At 44.9% G+C, this 12,634-nt stretch overlaps 1 protein-coding gene across 4 annotated transcripts in view; it reads right to left on the reverse strand.

Moving 5' to 3' along the window:
• FRMD4B (FERM domain containing 4B) overlaps nucleotides 1–12,634 on the reverse strand; it is a 106,042-nt gene that overhangs the window by 41,044 nt on the left and 52,364 nt on the right. For 3 of the 4 annotated variants that reach the window (XM_090148419.1, XM_090148418.1, XM_031605957.2), the window contains exons 2-5: nucleotides 10,818–10,883; nucleotides 10,217–10,311; nucleotides 9,268–9,360; nucleotides 5,486–5,570 (exon numbers count right to left, since the gene is read on the reverse strand). In XM_090148419.1, the coding sequence (XP_090004545.1) occupies nucleotides 5,486–5,570; nucleotides 9,268–9,360; nucleotides 10,217–10,311; nucleotides 10,818–10,883 (339 nt within the window). Of the gene's footprint in view, nucleotides 1–5,485; nucleotides 5,571–9,267; nucleotides 9,361–10,216; nucleotides 10,312–10,817; nucleotides 10,884–12,634 lie in introns of those variants that run through there. The other variant, XM_090148420.1, reaches the window with a different exon arrangement.

The raw sequence follows: 12,634 nt of genomic DNA on the forward strand, positions 1-12,634 counted from the left end.
TTTCTTCAGAGCACACGTAACCTCCAGAGTTTAAAGACTGACAGCAGAAACATTTCACATGAAAATGTGAAGATTAAGATATTAAAGCACTCCTTCCCTCAAACCAACCTCTTTAAAAATTCATATCAACCAAATACAGCCCCCAAAAAATCCACATTAGGATCAAATAGCCTCAAGACAGTTACAATATTGGATGTAATTACCTGTGATTTCTGACAGGTGATTAAAAAAGGAGAGAAAGAAGGGGGCAATTAGAGGGAAATGAAGGAACCAAACATCTGCAGGAGCGTGTTCAGATTGAGGACAGCAATTAGCTGGGTGTGGGCCCAGCACAAGTGAACAAAGCCACGCCAACTCTGTGCTCTCACCCAGCACTACCACAAATTCCCCCAGCCCTCAGCACCCCCAGATGTGTCCCCAGAGTCCCACGGTGCAAAGCCAGGTCCCTGCAGAGGATAAAAACTCATGGCTTTTCAGCAGTTAAGACTTATTTAGGAGCACAGGCAGCAGCAAGGATGCCTGCACTGCTGGGATGGGGCCGTCGCCCACAACCTGTTGCACCATGCCATCAGCAGCTCTGCAGTAAGTAGGTCAGTGAGCTCAATAATGTGCTCTTTCAGAGCGGTGCTCTCGGTTACACCAAGCAAACACAATGACAGCAAGAGAATGCCCCCTCCAACTTGAAAACCTGAAAGTGATACTTCCAGGGCCTGTTCTGATCTCAGCACTCGCACCCGTGTCCCCATCCCAGCTGCACTGCCTGTGGTTCACGAAGCCACACAGACCACCCCATCCCCATCCCATCCCCTCCTGTAGCTCCAAACCTTGCTGGTCTCCTCAATGCATTCTTGGCAGGAGCTGTGAGGCTCAGAGGCTGTGGCCAATGCAGCCAAACAAAAGCTACGTCACCGCTGCCCTGTATCACCTCACAGCAAGCCAGAGCTTCAGGTTTCTCTGTTACACCCTTTATTTTGCTGCCTTTGCCAGCCATCCTCATCTCCTTTTTCTGTGTTTTGTACCTCAGCCAAAGCTCAGATGAAGCTCAAGGGATAGCAGCAGCTGTTTTGAGACTTATCTGCATAGCTCAGCACAAGGTCCCCATCATATAATGCTGCTTCTCCCCACCACCCCCCACTCCAACACGAACACAGCATAGAAGTTAAAAGCAAAGAATGGGGGAAAGACACAAATACTTCTCTGTAATCCAGGATACATGGCAAGCATCATTAGGTTTAGCATATAATCAGATTCTTTCACTTTCCTACCACAGTGCACAGCAAGATACCCAACACACAGACACCAGAACAGGCTGAGCTGTCACAACAGCTTCACTCCATGGCCAGAAGATCAAAAGTGCAGATCTCTTCGTCACAACTAATGCTGGTAGTTAGGCTCAAAGGAGATGACTGACAAGAGACTCAAAGTATGAAGCTCTGGCTGCAAACCAGCTCAATCCTCGTGTTCAATGGGCTGGCCCAGCTACAGCTAGGACAGGAGGTACACTTCCCCACTGAAAGCATCAACAACTTCCCAGAGCATCATTGCCATTTACAGCAGGCAGCTTTGGACCAACCTCCACCACCATGTAGGCACTCAACTACACCCATCCCTTGGCCAGCACCTCCCCAGGCCACCAGTGAGACCAGCAGAACACGTCGTGGGGTACCACTGAATGGGGAGCTCCCATGGAGATCTGCCAGTTGATGTGGGTGTCCCAAGAGGCAAGGAACAGCCAGTCACACACTGCAATCACTGACATGACTGTGCTCCACCTTCATCTGCTGATGCACCACTGGGGGCTCAGGACACAAAGGTGGCCACCAGCACCCACAAGAGCAAAGCACAGCCTGGAAGGCAGAGAAGCGAAGGCCAGCTGGTTTTGCTGGTCCTCACCCTGCGCCTCACACCTGCCATCCTCAGGAGCAGAATGACAAACAGACAGTGTGTTTTAATAGACTTGGCTCGGATCAGACTATACAGTGTTACAAGGCTGCATGGGAACGCTTCCCTCTCCCTAGGGATAGGAGAGAATTAAGAAATATCCGTTATAAAACTTTCAAGGGCTATCTAATATACAGCCACTTTGCTCTCTCTGAGCTGGAAGCCAGCCAGACGTCATGCTCACACCAGGGGTCTGCTTCAACAGCTCTTCTCTCTAAGCTCTGGGCTTCAGGCTGCCAAGTGCTCACAAGCATCGTTGTTCATGAAGCCAGCATGGTTACAGACTCCACCAAAAACTTTCATTTCCTTTAACTTTATGTTATTATTTTAAAGGCAATTCTTGAAAGTCCTTAAAACAAAAGCAAAATTAAATAAATAAATCCCCCAACACCCAAATATAGATGGGAAAAGGGGAACACGGCCAACCTGACCAAGATCTTTGTTTACAGAACGTATTTTAAGGACTGGCACAGAGTCAACTATATGGTTGCAGAGCTATATGGAGGTTAGCTGTAACGCACAATAAACTTGACAGTGCTTTGCTAGCCAAGCAGGGTGTAATTTTTCCAAACTTGGCTGTTTTGAACAAAAAGACTAATCTATCTTTCCAAATTTATCATCATCATGTGTGTCATCAGCTCCTACCCTCCTTGAAAGCATCCCAGCTATGGTCAGGAGTCTGTGCAATAGCATAATGAACGTGTTACAAAGCTCTCCTACCCCTATGCAAACACATCAGTTCTGAGATACTGAGATTCACCTGAAAGCGTAGGCAAAACTTTCACTGTTTAAGCCTCCACTGTGCAGAAGATTTCACAGATCACCATAAATCTAAACCAGCTTCTTAAATTCAGTGACAGGAAAGAAAGCATGTAAACTGAAGTTGTCACTGCTGAAGGCTTTCAGGCATAAGTTCTCAAAGCCTTGAAAACGAGAAGCGTGTGTGAAAACAGTATCACGATGAACACAAAGTATGCTTACAGCCATTGCAAAATACACACGGTTAACCGCATTTATAATTAAGTCACTGAGAGGCCCTTCAATAAATCTGGAAATCTAAGCTCCAGCAGCTCCCAGCTCCTGCTTGTGGGCTCACACTGCTCCTGGCAGCACACAGCTCCTGCGAGCTCCCAAAGAGCATGGATGTTGGAGAGCAGAGCCAGCCAGCCATACTGACCACATAGCACCCAGACAGCCATAGGATTGCAGCAGAGCAGTGAGACAATGGGCAGCTTGACATAAAAAAAGGGTAGGGCCAGAGAGCTGGCAGCATTTGTTGTCCAGGCTGGAGTCCAAGCTGTATGCACCCACTAGCGATGAGGAAACACCGAGTGTTCTTACAAGCAGAACAGCAAATGTTGCATTCAGTTCATGTGCAATGAGAAAGCATGGCCAGCAAACCCTGAGTGTGTTGGCAAATCTAACAGAGGAAGTTTATTTTCCAGGTGTGTAAAGCAGTTTTGCATTACACTGCACAACATGTACCAGAAGGAAAATGTTGTTGCAGTGGTGGATTAAGATAGGAGCAGTGGAAAGGAGCAGCTCAGTGCAGCAACAATTCTGGGTGCCGACTTCCAGCACTGGTAGAACACAACTCACAGAAGCAAGAGTAAAACCTCAGTTCTCATTGCCTGGGGACAAGGGGCTCTGCCCTGGGTGCCCAGCTGCTCGCAGGGGATGAACAGAAGGCAAACGGGACAAGTAGAGAAAGATACAGGTCATGCAGGACGCACCACCCTGGCACATGGCAAAGGGCAGAGGCACAAAGGAGCTTTGACAGAAAAGCATGGAGGTGGTGAGTGGGTGAGGAGTAGAAAGAAATACATTCTTGGCAGCAGAAGTCTTAATTGTCTGCCTTGTTTTTCCCTTGCCAAAATGACTATGGAATTTGCAAAATAGGCAAGCCTCAAATTCTTCAAACCCTTGTTAGGGCAACCTGGCATCCAATTTGCAGAAAGGGGCAAAAAGGATTGCAGGAATCTGGAGCTGAGAGGCAAAGAAGGACAAGAGGGCAGCTATTATACCCCATTCAGAACAACAGAAGTTTCAAGAAAAGAACCAGGTTAGGAAGCTAAGCCTGAAGTTCACCATATGGGGTAAAAAGTTTTTGAAAAGAAACTAACATGAAGGTGAAACTAAGAAACTAACGTGAACCAAACAAACATTGAAAGTAAATGAACTTTAAATAAACAGCTTCAGTCCTGCCTATGTTTCCACCCACTCAGCTGAGTTCCCATTGCCACATATCTCTCCCTTTGCATAACCAACATGGGCCATTTTGGTTCAATGCATACCATATAGGTAAGGCATCAGTCAGAGCACTACTGGCACCAAAATGCACAGCCAGTATTTACTTCAACAGCAGACTGCTTCTGGAGGCAGTGGCACCTTCCCCATTGCAGGAAGAAAATCAGTCCCACTTCCCAATTCCAAGTTTTTTGCTTTGCCTGAACTGCTCCAGTATTCCCTGAAAGAATCACTGCAAGTTGCCAAGACCTTTCACTGAAAATGGTAAATAAGCCAAAGGGAGATTTGCTTTTTATTAAACTTAACCAGAGAGGCCTGAAGTTCTTCAAATTAAAATAAATGTTTGAAGGTTTTGTGAAAAGGTGCAAGTTTCTTCCACTCTTCCAGAAAGCAATTCTTGTGCAAGCCACGGCCATAGCTTTGACATTAATTGCTTTTCAAGTAAGCTTTCTGATCCCACCAGTAAAATAACGAGCATTGGATAAAGTAAGACTCTTCCAAAATATTAAATGTATTAAAGGTGAAAAATCTGGCCTGCTATTCTGAGCTTCAACAGCAGCTAATAATAGTTGTTTTCCAAGAAGAACCAAGTGACCCTCTCAGACAGATTAAACCATGAGTATAAAAACACCCTGATACTCAAGTTTGATATTAACTAGACTTTGCTGGAGTAAAGTTCATTGAACCTTGGCTGCTGTTGCTCCTCTGGTTATTAGGGTCACAATTAGGCTGCCATACTGCCTATTTTTTTTTTCCCCAGAACAAGATGAACCTGCAGCAGATAAATTTCACTTGTATGACACAATATATACATACACATTAATGTACCATATTATGCATTACATATATATGGTATGAATAACCAATTTAAACATTTAACAAAAACAGTGGAAGATTTGTAACCAGAGTAAACACAAGAAACATTGTAATAACTGCCTCTGATTGTGAATTTATGGGAGTTGTGACTTTATGAAGTGAATTAAGGCATGAAATCAGGGAACTAAGAACCATGTTCACAGCATAAGACTTTCATCACCTTCCACAAATGCGTCCTATGCAGCACACAAAGATATGTCACTCTGAGACAGAGTCTACCTACAAAGCTACAACCTGGATTTCAAATGACTTAAAGGCTTTTTGGTATTTAAGATGTTTCAGTGTGGTTTGCACACAAAAGGGCTATGAAATCATGACCAGGAAGCCATCATCATCCCTACCCAGAGGGTCTGCAGAAGGGGCGTAGGGAGGAGTAATGAGAGATGGACAATGCAGAGTTCCAGAGGACGCTGAGCCTTACCTTGTGTACACAAGACTTGGCATTCAGGAAAAACAGCTCTACTGTTGTTTTATCCTTGAGGAAGGAGATGCTTTCAATGTAGAACCTGATTATTTAAAAAAAAAAGAAGAAAAAAGTTACTTTCGTGTATAGGCTTCATCTTCCTCTCAAATCATTCCTCGGCATTTTGTCCTCCAGCAATGAAGTGGTACAGAGGAACTACAACCACTGAGCTTTGTTTCCTGCCTAGTAGGAGGGAACGGGCAGAAAACCATGGACCAAGAGCATGCAGGGCACAATTCCTTATGTTCAATAAATCATAGACATCTGATGACTTCTCATCTCAAGGTTTAAAGGAGCAAACCTCGCTACCAAAGGAAGCAAGTCCATGGCTGGTTATGCTAGCCCAGCCAAGGTTAGCAGATGTGTCCTGGTTTGTTATACAACATTATGTATGCAGCTGGCACTCTGCAGAATCACACACAACTTGTCTGTGTGCTTCTCTGACTCATGGGGCATCAAAGTAGGCAGAGCCGAGATGCACTGAAAGGTGCGGAGAAAGCACGTCTCTAATTTAAAGAGCACAGAACTGCCAAGTCAGTTCAAAGAGATGAGTTTGTGTAAACGTGGTCCTGTCGATCTTCCTTTAGCTGGATACCTGTGCTTCATTATCAACAGCCAGCTCCTTACAGATTGGATCCAGGCTCTCCCACTTGATGCTAGACAGAGGACACACTTTTTTCAGCCAAACAAAGGGCTGGAGCAACCACCACTACCACCCAGGCAGTGCAGATCCCACCAGTGCCTTTGGCAGCAGGAGGGCTGGATGGCTCATACAGCCTGCTCTGTGTAGCCCTGAGGCTGTCTGTAGCCTCCTGCTCTGCCCATTGATCTCTTTGTATGGAATACCTCTGTAGGGTAAGGAGATAATATGCTCATTTCACACTCATGCAGCTTTGGGACAGACCCAGAAGCCTACCCCAGACATCTCCAAGGGGCTTTTCTGTGATTTACCTTTCACTGAGAAGAGCCATGGGTATTGCCATATCCTTTCATGATCACACCCAGTATCATTTTAGGAACTCTGCTAATCCTCACTTCAGATACAGTCATGTTTCTCTCCACTAATGCTCTGCATTTCTGTACAAGCACCTCTGCTGGTCCTTGCCCAGCATGCTGCAAAGAGGCCTTATCCCAATAAAGCTTCCCTCCAGCCTGCTGAAAAGGGAATTTTACTCAACTAATGGCCTCTGACTTGCACTTGCAGTTTCTTTCAGCTAGGAACACCAGACATGGCTTTTTGTTATCCTGTAGCAGGAGACTGTAGGAGCCATTGGTCTGAGGAGGGCACTCCTGGACAGGCAATACCCCTGAGCAAACCTGGGCACTTATCTCTTCTGTGGCACAAGCTGTATACTCTTATCACTGCAGTACAGATGGGGAACACCGGGCCACAGAGATAAGGATGTTTGAGGGATGACAGTCATGTTTGGAAATGCAATAAAGTGTTCTCTTTTTATTTCTGATGCTGTCAGCATCCTTGAAACCAGAAAGGTGTTTTTGTAAATCCTAAATCTGCATTATACAGCCCTTCGGCAGCTGTGTGTATCACAAGAAAATTTACATGACTGGCTTGAGTTTATGTTAACTGAAGAAAAATAATTAAAACCTGAAATAATTTACCACGTGTTTCATTAGTGAATGGCAAAAGCTCAGGGCGCAGGAGCTGTGAAGCAAAGGAGAGATATAACCAGGCACCTGGAGATGGTCCACATTCCCAGTGCTGCTGCTGGAAACTGTCTAGTGCTGCACATTAACGAAAGACAGCTCAGGAGGGCTCTGGGTACCTTTCTCTATCCCCAACAGAAAATGGGCATCAGTTCCCCCACTCAAGCATATGCCTCTCACCCAACCCTGCTATGCTTTCCATGCCAGCCTCCAACTGTGCAGTTCAGCTGCTCTCAGGAGAGTTTAATTAAAGAACAGACTATGGCAAGGCAAATGTGTTCGCATGTGATAAGTGTCTGAACCAACCACCCAAGGCATATGCCATCCAACAAATGCCTGGAGTCATTCACTTATCCAAAAGGTTGAGACAAAATAGTGCTGTACATTTTGAAGTGACATTTCAGATGGAATATATATATATATTTACCATGAGATAGTTTTTATATTGCTAATTATCCTTCTGCTCCTCACAGGCTTCCCATCCACCACCCACTTCCACGGGCTTAGTTTCTTTTAGATCGCATGACCCCTGAGCAGTCAAGGCTTAATTAAAGCCTCTAGAAGTTGATCTTCCCAAAGCCCACTCTTCATCTATCAACTCTTGCCCAGGTCTCTGCATATCCTGTCCTACAGAAGATCACCTTGCGATGGGGTGGGTAAAAATGAATATCTCAAGCCAACAGCATTAACTCCAGCCACAGAATTGCTCAACTTATATGAAGGTCTTTATGGCTTTCTTGTGCTCTCCACTCCTGAGAGAGTCTGGCAGACAGTTTTAAGCCCTGGCAACAGTTGCAGGAATCAAGACTGTTGCTACCTTCTGAAAAGATCCTCAGACAGACCCAAGTCCTTCAATCTCCCTGTGTATTACCACATGTAAGGAGGTGACAACATAAGGCTATTGGAGGGATGTACAAAAATGACCACATCCAGTTACAGATTTTAGTCCTCTAGGTCCTCAGTGAGCATTTAAGAGCTCATTATACATGGATATTCATTACTATTACAAGTTGGACTCGATGACCCTTACAGGTCTCTTCCAACTCAGGTGGTTCTGTGTGGAGCCAAGAGTTGGACTCAATGATCCTCATGGCTCCCTTCCAACTCAGGTGACTCCATGATTCTATAATTCCTTTTTTAAATGTTTCGTGTTTTTTTGCTTTGTTTTTTTTTTTTCCTCTTTTTTTTTTTTTTTTTGGTTAAGAGAGAAAAAAGAAAAGAACTCCATCACAAATCAGCACATATTCAGCAAAAACAAAGTGCCATTTGTTTGAACCATCCCTGCAGTATCTGGGGTGCAGAGGACCTGGCGGGGTGACAATGCCAACTCACCCAACTGCACAACAGGCTCTGCTTTGGAAATGCTGCAGATAATTAAGCACACAAAGGCCAAAATCTTGATATGAAAAGTGAATGAGGTCAGTCTGCCCTCATTTTCCTCACAGACTGTAAGGAAGACAAAAATAAGAACTCCACCAATATTAAGAATACGACGTTGGCCTTTTCTGCCAGCACAGCTCTGTCTATTATGGGCCTGAAAAAACTGCATCCTAATCAGTAGAGCTTTGCTAGCAAAAACCCTGAAGTAATGCAATTACTTTGGCCAAAATCATCACTTTGCTAGGATTTTAGTCTCTCCTGGGGACTGACTTAAGCTGTGTGAGTAAAGAAGCCAGCAGCAATCCCTTTCAAGTACTGACAAACCTTAAGTAAACTTGAGAACAAGTATAGTTTGTTTAAATAAACTACCAAAATATAGCACTATTAAAGACAAGTTGGGCAAAAAAAAAAAAAAAGATTTAAAATTGAGAGATTTAAAGATTTAAAATTATTCTTAAATAAGAAAAGGAACAATGTGCTGATAACAGCTTAAAAAGTAGCAGGTTCCAAACTACCTTATTTTGTGGGTAAACAGAAAAGAAAGCAGCATTTAGCCAGGACTTAACCACCTTCTAAAAATAACATATCACTTTGGCATTTACATCCTTTATCAAATCAGTAATTCTTTTAAACAAAAATCATGGTGATAAATGAGCCAAATGGGCACTGTTTTCTTCTCAGAAGGAATTACTCACCTAACAGCAAAATACAGCGTTGCTGGGCCTGGTTTCTTGGGCAAGTCATGATCCAGGACTCTGTGGTCCAGCTGCAGCCAGACACTCTGACCTCTGCAGGAACAGATTGGGGAGATGATTAAAACTGGGAAGAAACACAGGTTTTTCAGTGCTCATGTTTAGTCCAACTATGAGTCCTTTTCAGAACAGCAAAAGTCAGCTCTGATGCAGACAAGCAGTTCATCACCTTTTCCTCGTTCTCTAATTTTAAGATGTTGACATAGTTTACTTTTGGACATTCGGAAACACCAGCCACATCTTCACACATGACCCCATCTCAGAGCAGAGGGCCTTACATAGGAACTCATAAACAAGGCAGCTGAAACAGCGCTCTGCATCACAGTCTCCCTAAGTGAAACTAGAAATGAACCAGAAAAATAAAATAAAATAAAAAACCCAGTAACTTCCACCAGGACACGGGGGTCAGGGCAGAGCAGGAGTCTTCTGCTGCCCCACAGCACTGGGACTGGCCAGCCATGGAGCATGGGTGCCCTCCAGAGGCCACAGTGAGCACCCAGGCTCAGTTTGGAGCACCCAAGGGAGCCTCTAGGGCCCTGCAGGTGGTTTGGGGGCTTTTAGGTAATCCCCTGGCAGCACTTTACCAGCAATTATAATACTCCAGAACTTCATGGCAGCTCTTCTTGGGGAAAAAAGCCAAGTGTTAATGGTGCTCTTGTGGGATTTTATAGGTGAGCTGGAAGAAGGCACCTTCCAACAGTCAGGATTGTAGCAAAAAGATTCAAGATGAGAGCAACTTAAAAATAATACACTGGTGCTGTAAGGGTTCCACAAGCAAGCAGCTCCTACCAGCTCCTGGGAGGCTCAGCAGCCAGCCCTGCACCTGTGATGGGAACTACCATGTGAGAAATTTCATAATCCATTTTTTCTTTAGCACAATTACTGTACTTACGTATCATCTATAAATGTTATCCCAAAGTACTCCTTTTCTTTCAGGTTGAAGTGCGAGGCCACCAGATCCAGCAACTCTCGAGACAGAAGCTTGGGCTGTTGAAAGAACCAACACCGCTCAGTTCATTTCAGTTCAGACTTCTCATTAATAATGAATATTTCTTCTGGAAGCATGATGCCCAAGTGAAAAAAACAGGTCTGAGGAGGGGCTTGCATGCCTGAAACCATGTCCATTAATTCCATCTCTGTTGGTAGCTATAGTAAGAGATATAACTTCTTCAAATAACTCTTACAGCTTCAGCCCCAAATTGCACTCCTTAAACTACCAAGCAGGGAAATCTGGCTGCAAGTACAAAACCAGCATTTATTTTTAATCAACTAAGGGACAAATCAGAACCACACGGGGGAAGGTAACAAAGTACTCTGGAGCTCTAACGCAACTTTTTCAATGGGTTTATTGCATGGTTTAAGACTTTGCAATGGTCAATTCTTTGGTGCCATTCCCAACACAGGTACACAGGACATTACTGGAGCAGAATGAAAACGGGTGAGCACTGGGCCCAGCTATACTATATCAGTGCACAAACCAGAAGGGTCTTTACCTGAACCAGCAGCTCCAAGTTCCTGTCATCGAGGAGATGCACCTGGCAGTGCCGGCCCTCTGTCATCTGCAAAGACACCAACATAGCACAGTCATCACAAGAGGATCCTGGTTCATACTACAGCCATAGGTGGTGGCAATAGCCTCCTGCTCTTCTGATTAGTGGGAATGACCAGGAAACAAAAAACCTCTATCTATGCAATGCTGCGGTCAAAACTTGGCCTGCTGCCCGGGACCTGGTTTCCACCCTAGATGGGTTCCCACTGGACACTGTGTGTGTTTGTGTGCATATATCAAGAGTTGCTCAAACTGCACGATTAAGAATGGGATCAGACTGCCTCAGTTCCTACTCTGCATCACATTTATCTATTGCAAGCAGTCCCTCCTCTTCGCAGAAGACTTCAGAAATAGCTGCACGTTATTATGCCCTCTTAATATCTGCCCTTTGAAATCCAATACATTTCCATGGAGCTTTTACATTATTTAAACTCTGCTTTAATTCTGGGCTCCCGGCAGTGCAGGCAGAGGGCTGGCAGCACAGCTCTGGAGCAAAAGATGGTGGAGGGAACCTGGATTTGGACATCTCACCACCTCAGAACAACTCATGAACCTGACAGCACTGGTTTCTCTCCAACTCCATTTTGAGCTCTGAGCAGAAAATTGCTCACAGGGGCTCCCAGAGAAATTGAGAGCAGCACACGCTCCCCTGCATGGGGATAAGGACAGAAGATATGCTGCAACACACCCAAAGACTCAAAAATGAATAAAAGTGGATCCTTCCTTCAGCCAATTCCAGTACAAGTGAACAAATTTCATCTCCTCCCAGTGCTTCCCTGTTTCAGGGCTGCAGCACTGCCTCTGTCAGGAGCACTCAGCCTCTCTCGGCCAAATTAACAAAGGTTTACTGTTTGAACTAATTGAGTTCGTTTGGAGCAAAACCCATGAGGGAGCTCATTTCTGAGCAGCTCAGTAAGAAAACTGGAGATGAACAATCACAGGCACAGCTCTGTCATATGTGGAAAACCAGAGATAGAGCACCTGCAGCAACAGCATTCTAAGATTACTGAAAATATAGATTTGTGTAATGATACATATCACATTTCTCACCAAAACAGCAATAGTGATGGAAGGATCATTAGCAGAGGAAGTCTAGCCCAAGAAACAAAACAAACAGTCAGAAAACAGTTTCCATTTCTTGTATTGGAGTGAATGCGAACTTGCACACAAGCACCAGGTGAAAAGGGACCTTGGTCCCCATGGGAACACTGATGACCATCATGCAAACCACAGCCACATCCCTGCAAGCACTTCCAGCCTTCTCCCCCCGGGTTTTGGAACAAGGCTGCAGCATCCCAGTGCTGACTCCCAGCACCTGATCCATCTGCTGAGCACTGTGTGCTGCCCTTCAATCCATTACAATCCCATCACAGGTCCGTGTGCTACCTGGAGCTGAGGGCCCACCTCTGTGTGTGCATAAACAAGCCATACACTCCCACCAATTAAGCACTTCATCAGTGCACCCTTCGAGGTGGTGCATTTCTGGCTCCTGCACACTGTTACCAATCTGCCCCTGGTGTGAGGTGTCAGATCCAATGCTGTTTCTAAATCATTCCCCATCTGTTACTCTGAGATAGCAAAAGGGTTGCCATTATTTAATTACTAGCTGCTTTAGCTTTCACCCATTGCAGTTGCATTAATCACTTCTGATGTTTTAATTGCCTCAGTGGTCTACTGTTGAGTAAAAAAGGTTTCTGCTATAGCAAACACATACACAAAGCCTTGTGCTGTGCAGAGAGGAAGGTTGTTGGTGAGACTAAA

This window comes from Phasianus colchicus, chromosome 11, assembly GCF_987193195.1.
Source record: "Phasianus colchicus chromosome 11, bPhaCol1.hap1.1, whole genome shotgun sequence".
In the NCBI taxonomy this organism is placed as follows: Eukaryota; Metazoa; Chordata; class Aves; order Galliformes; family Phasianidae; genus Phasianus; species Phasianus colchicus.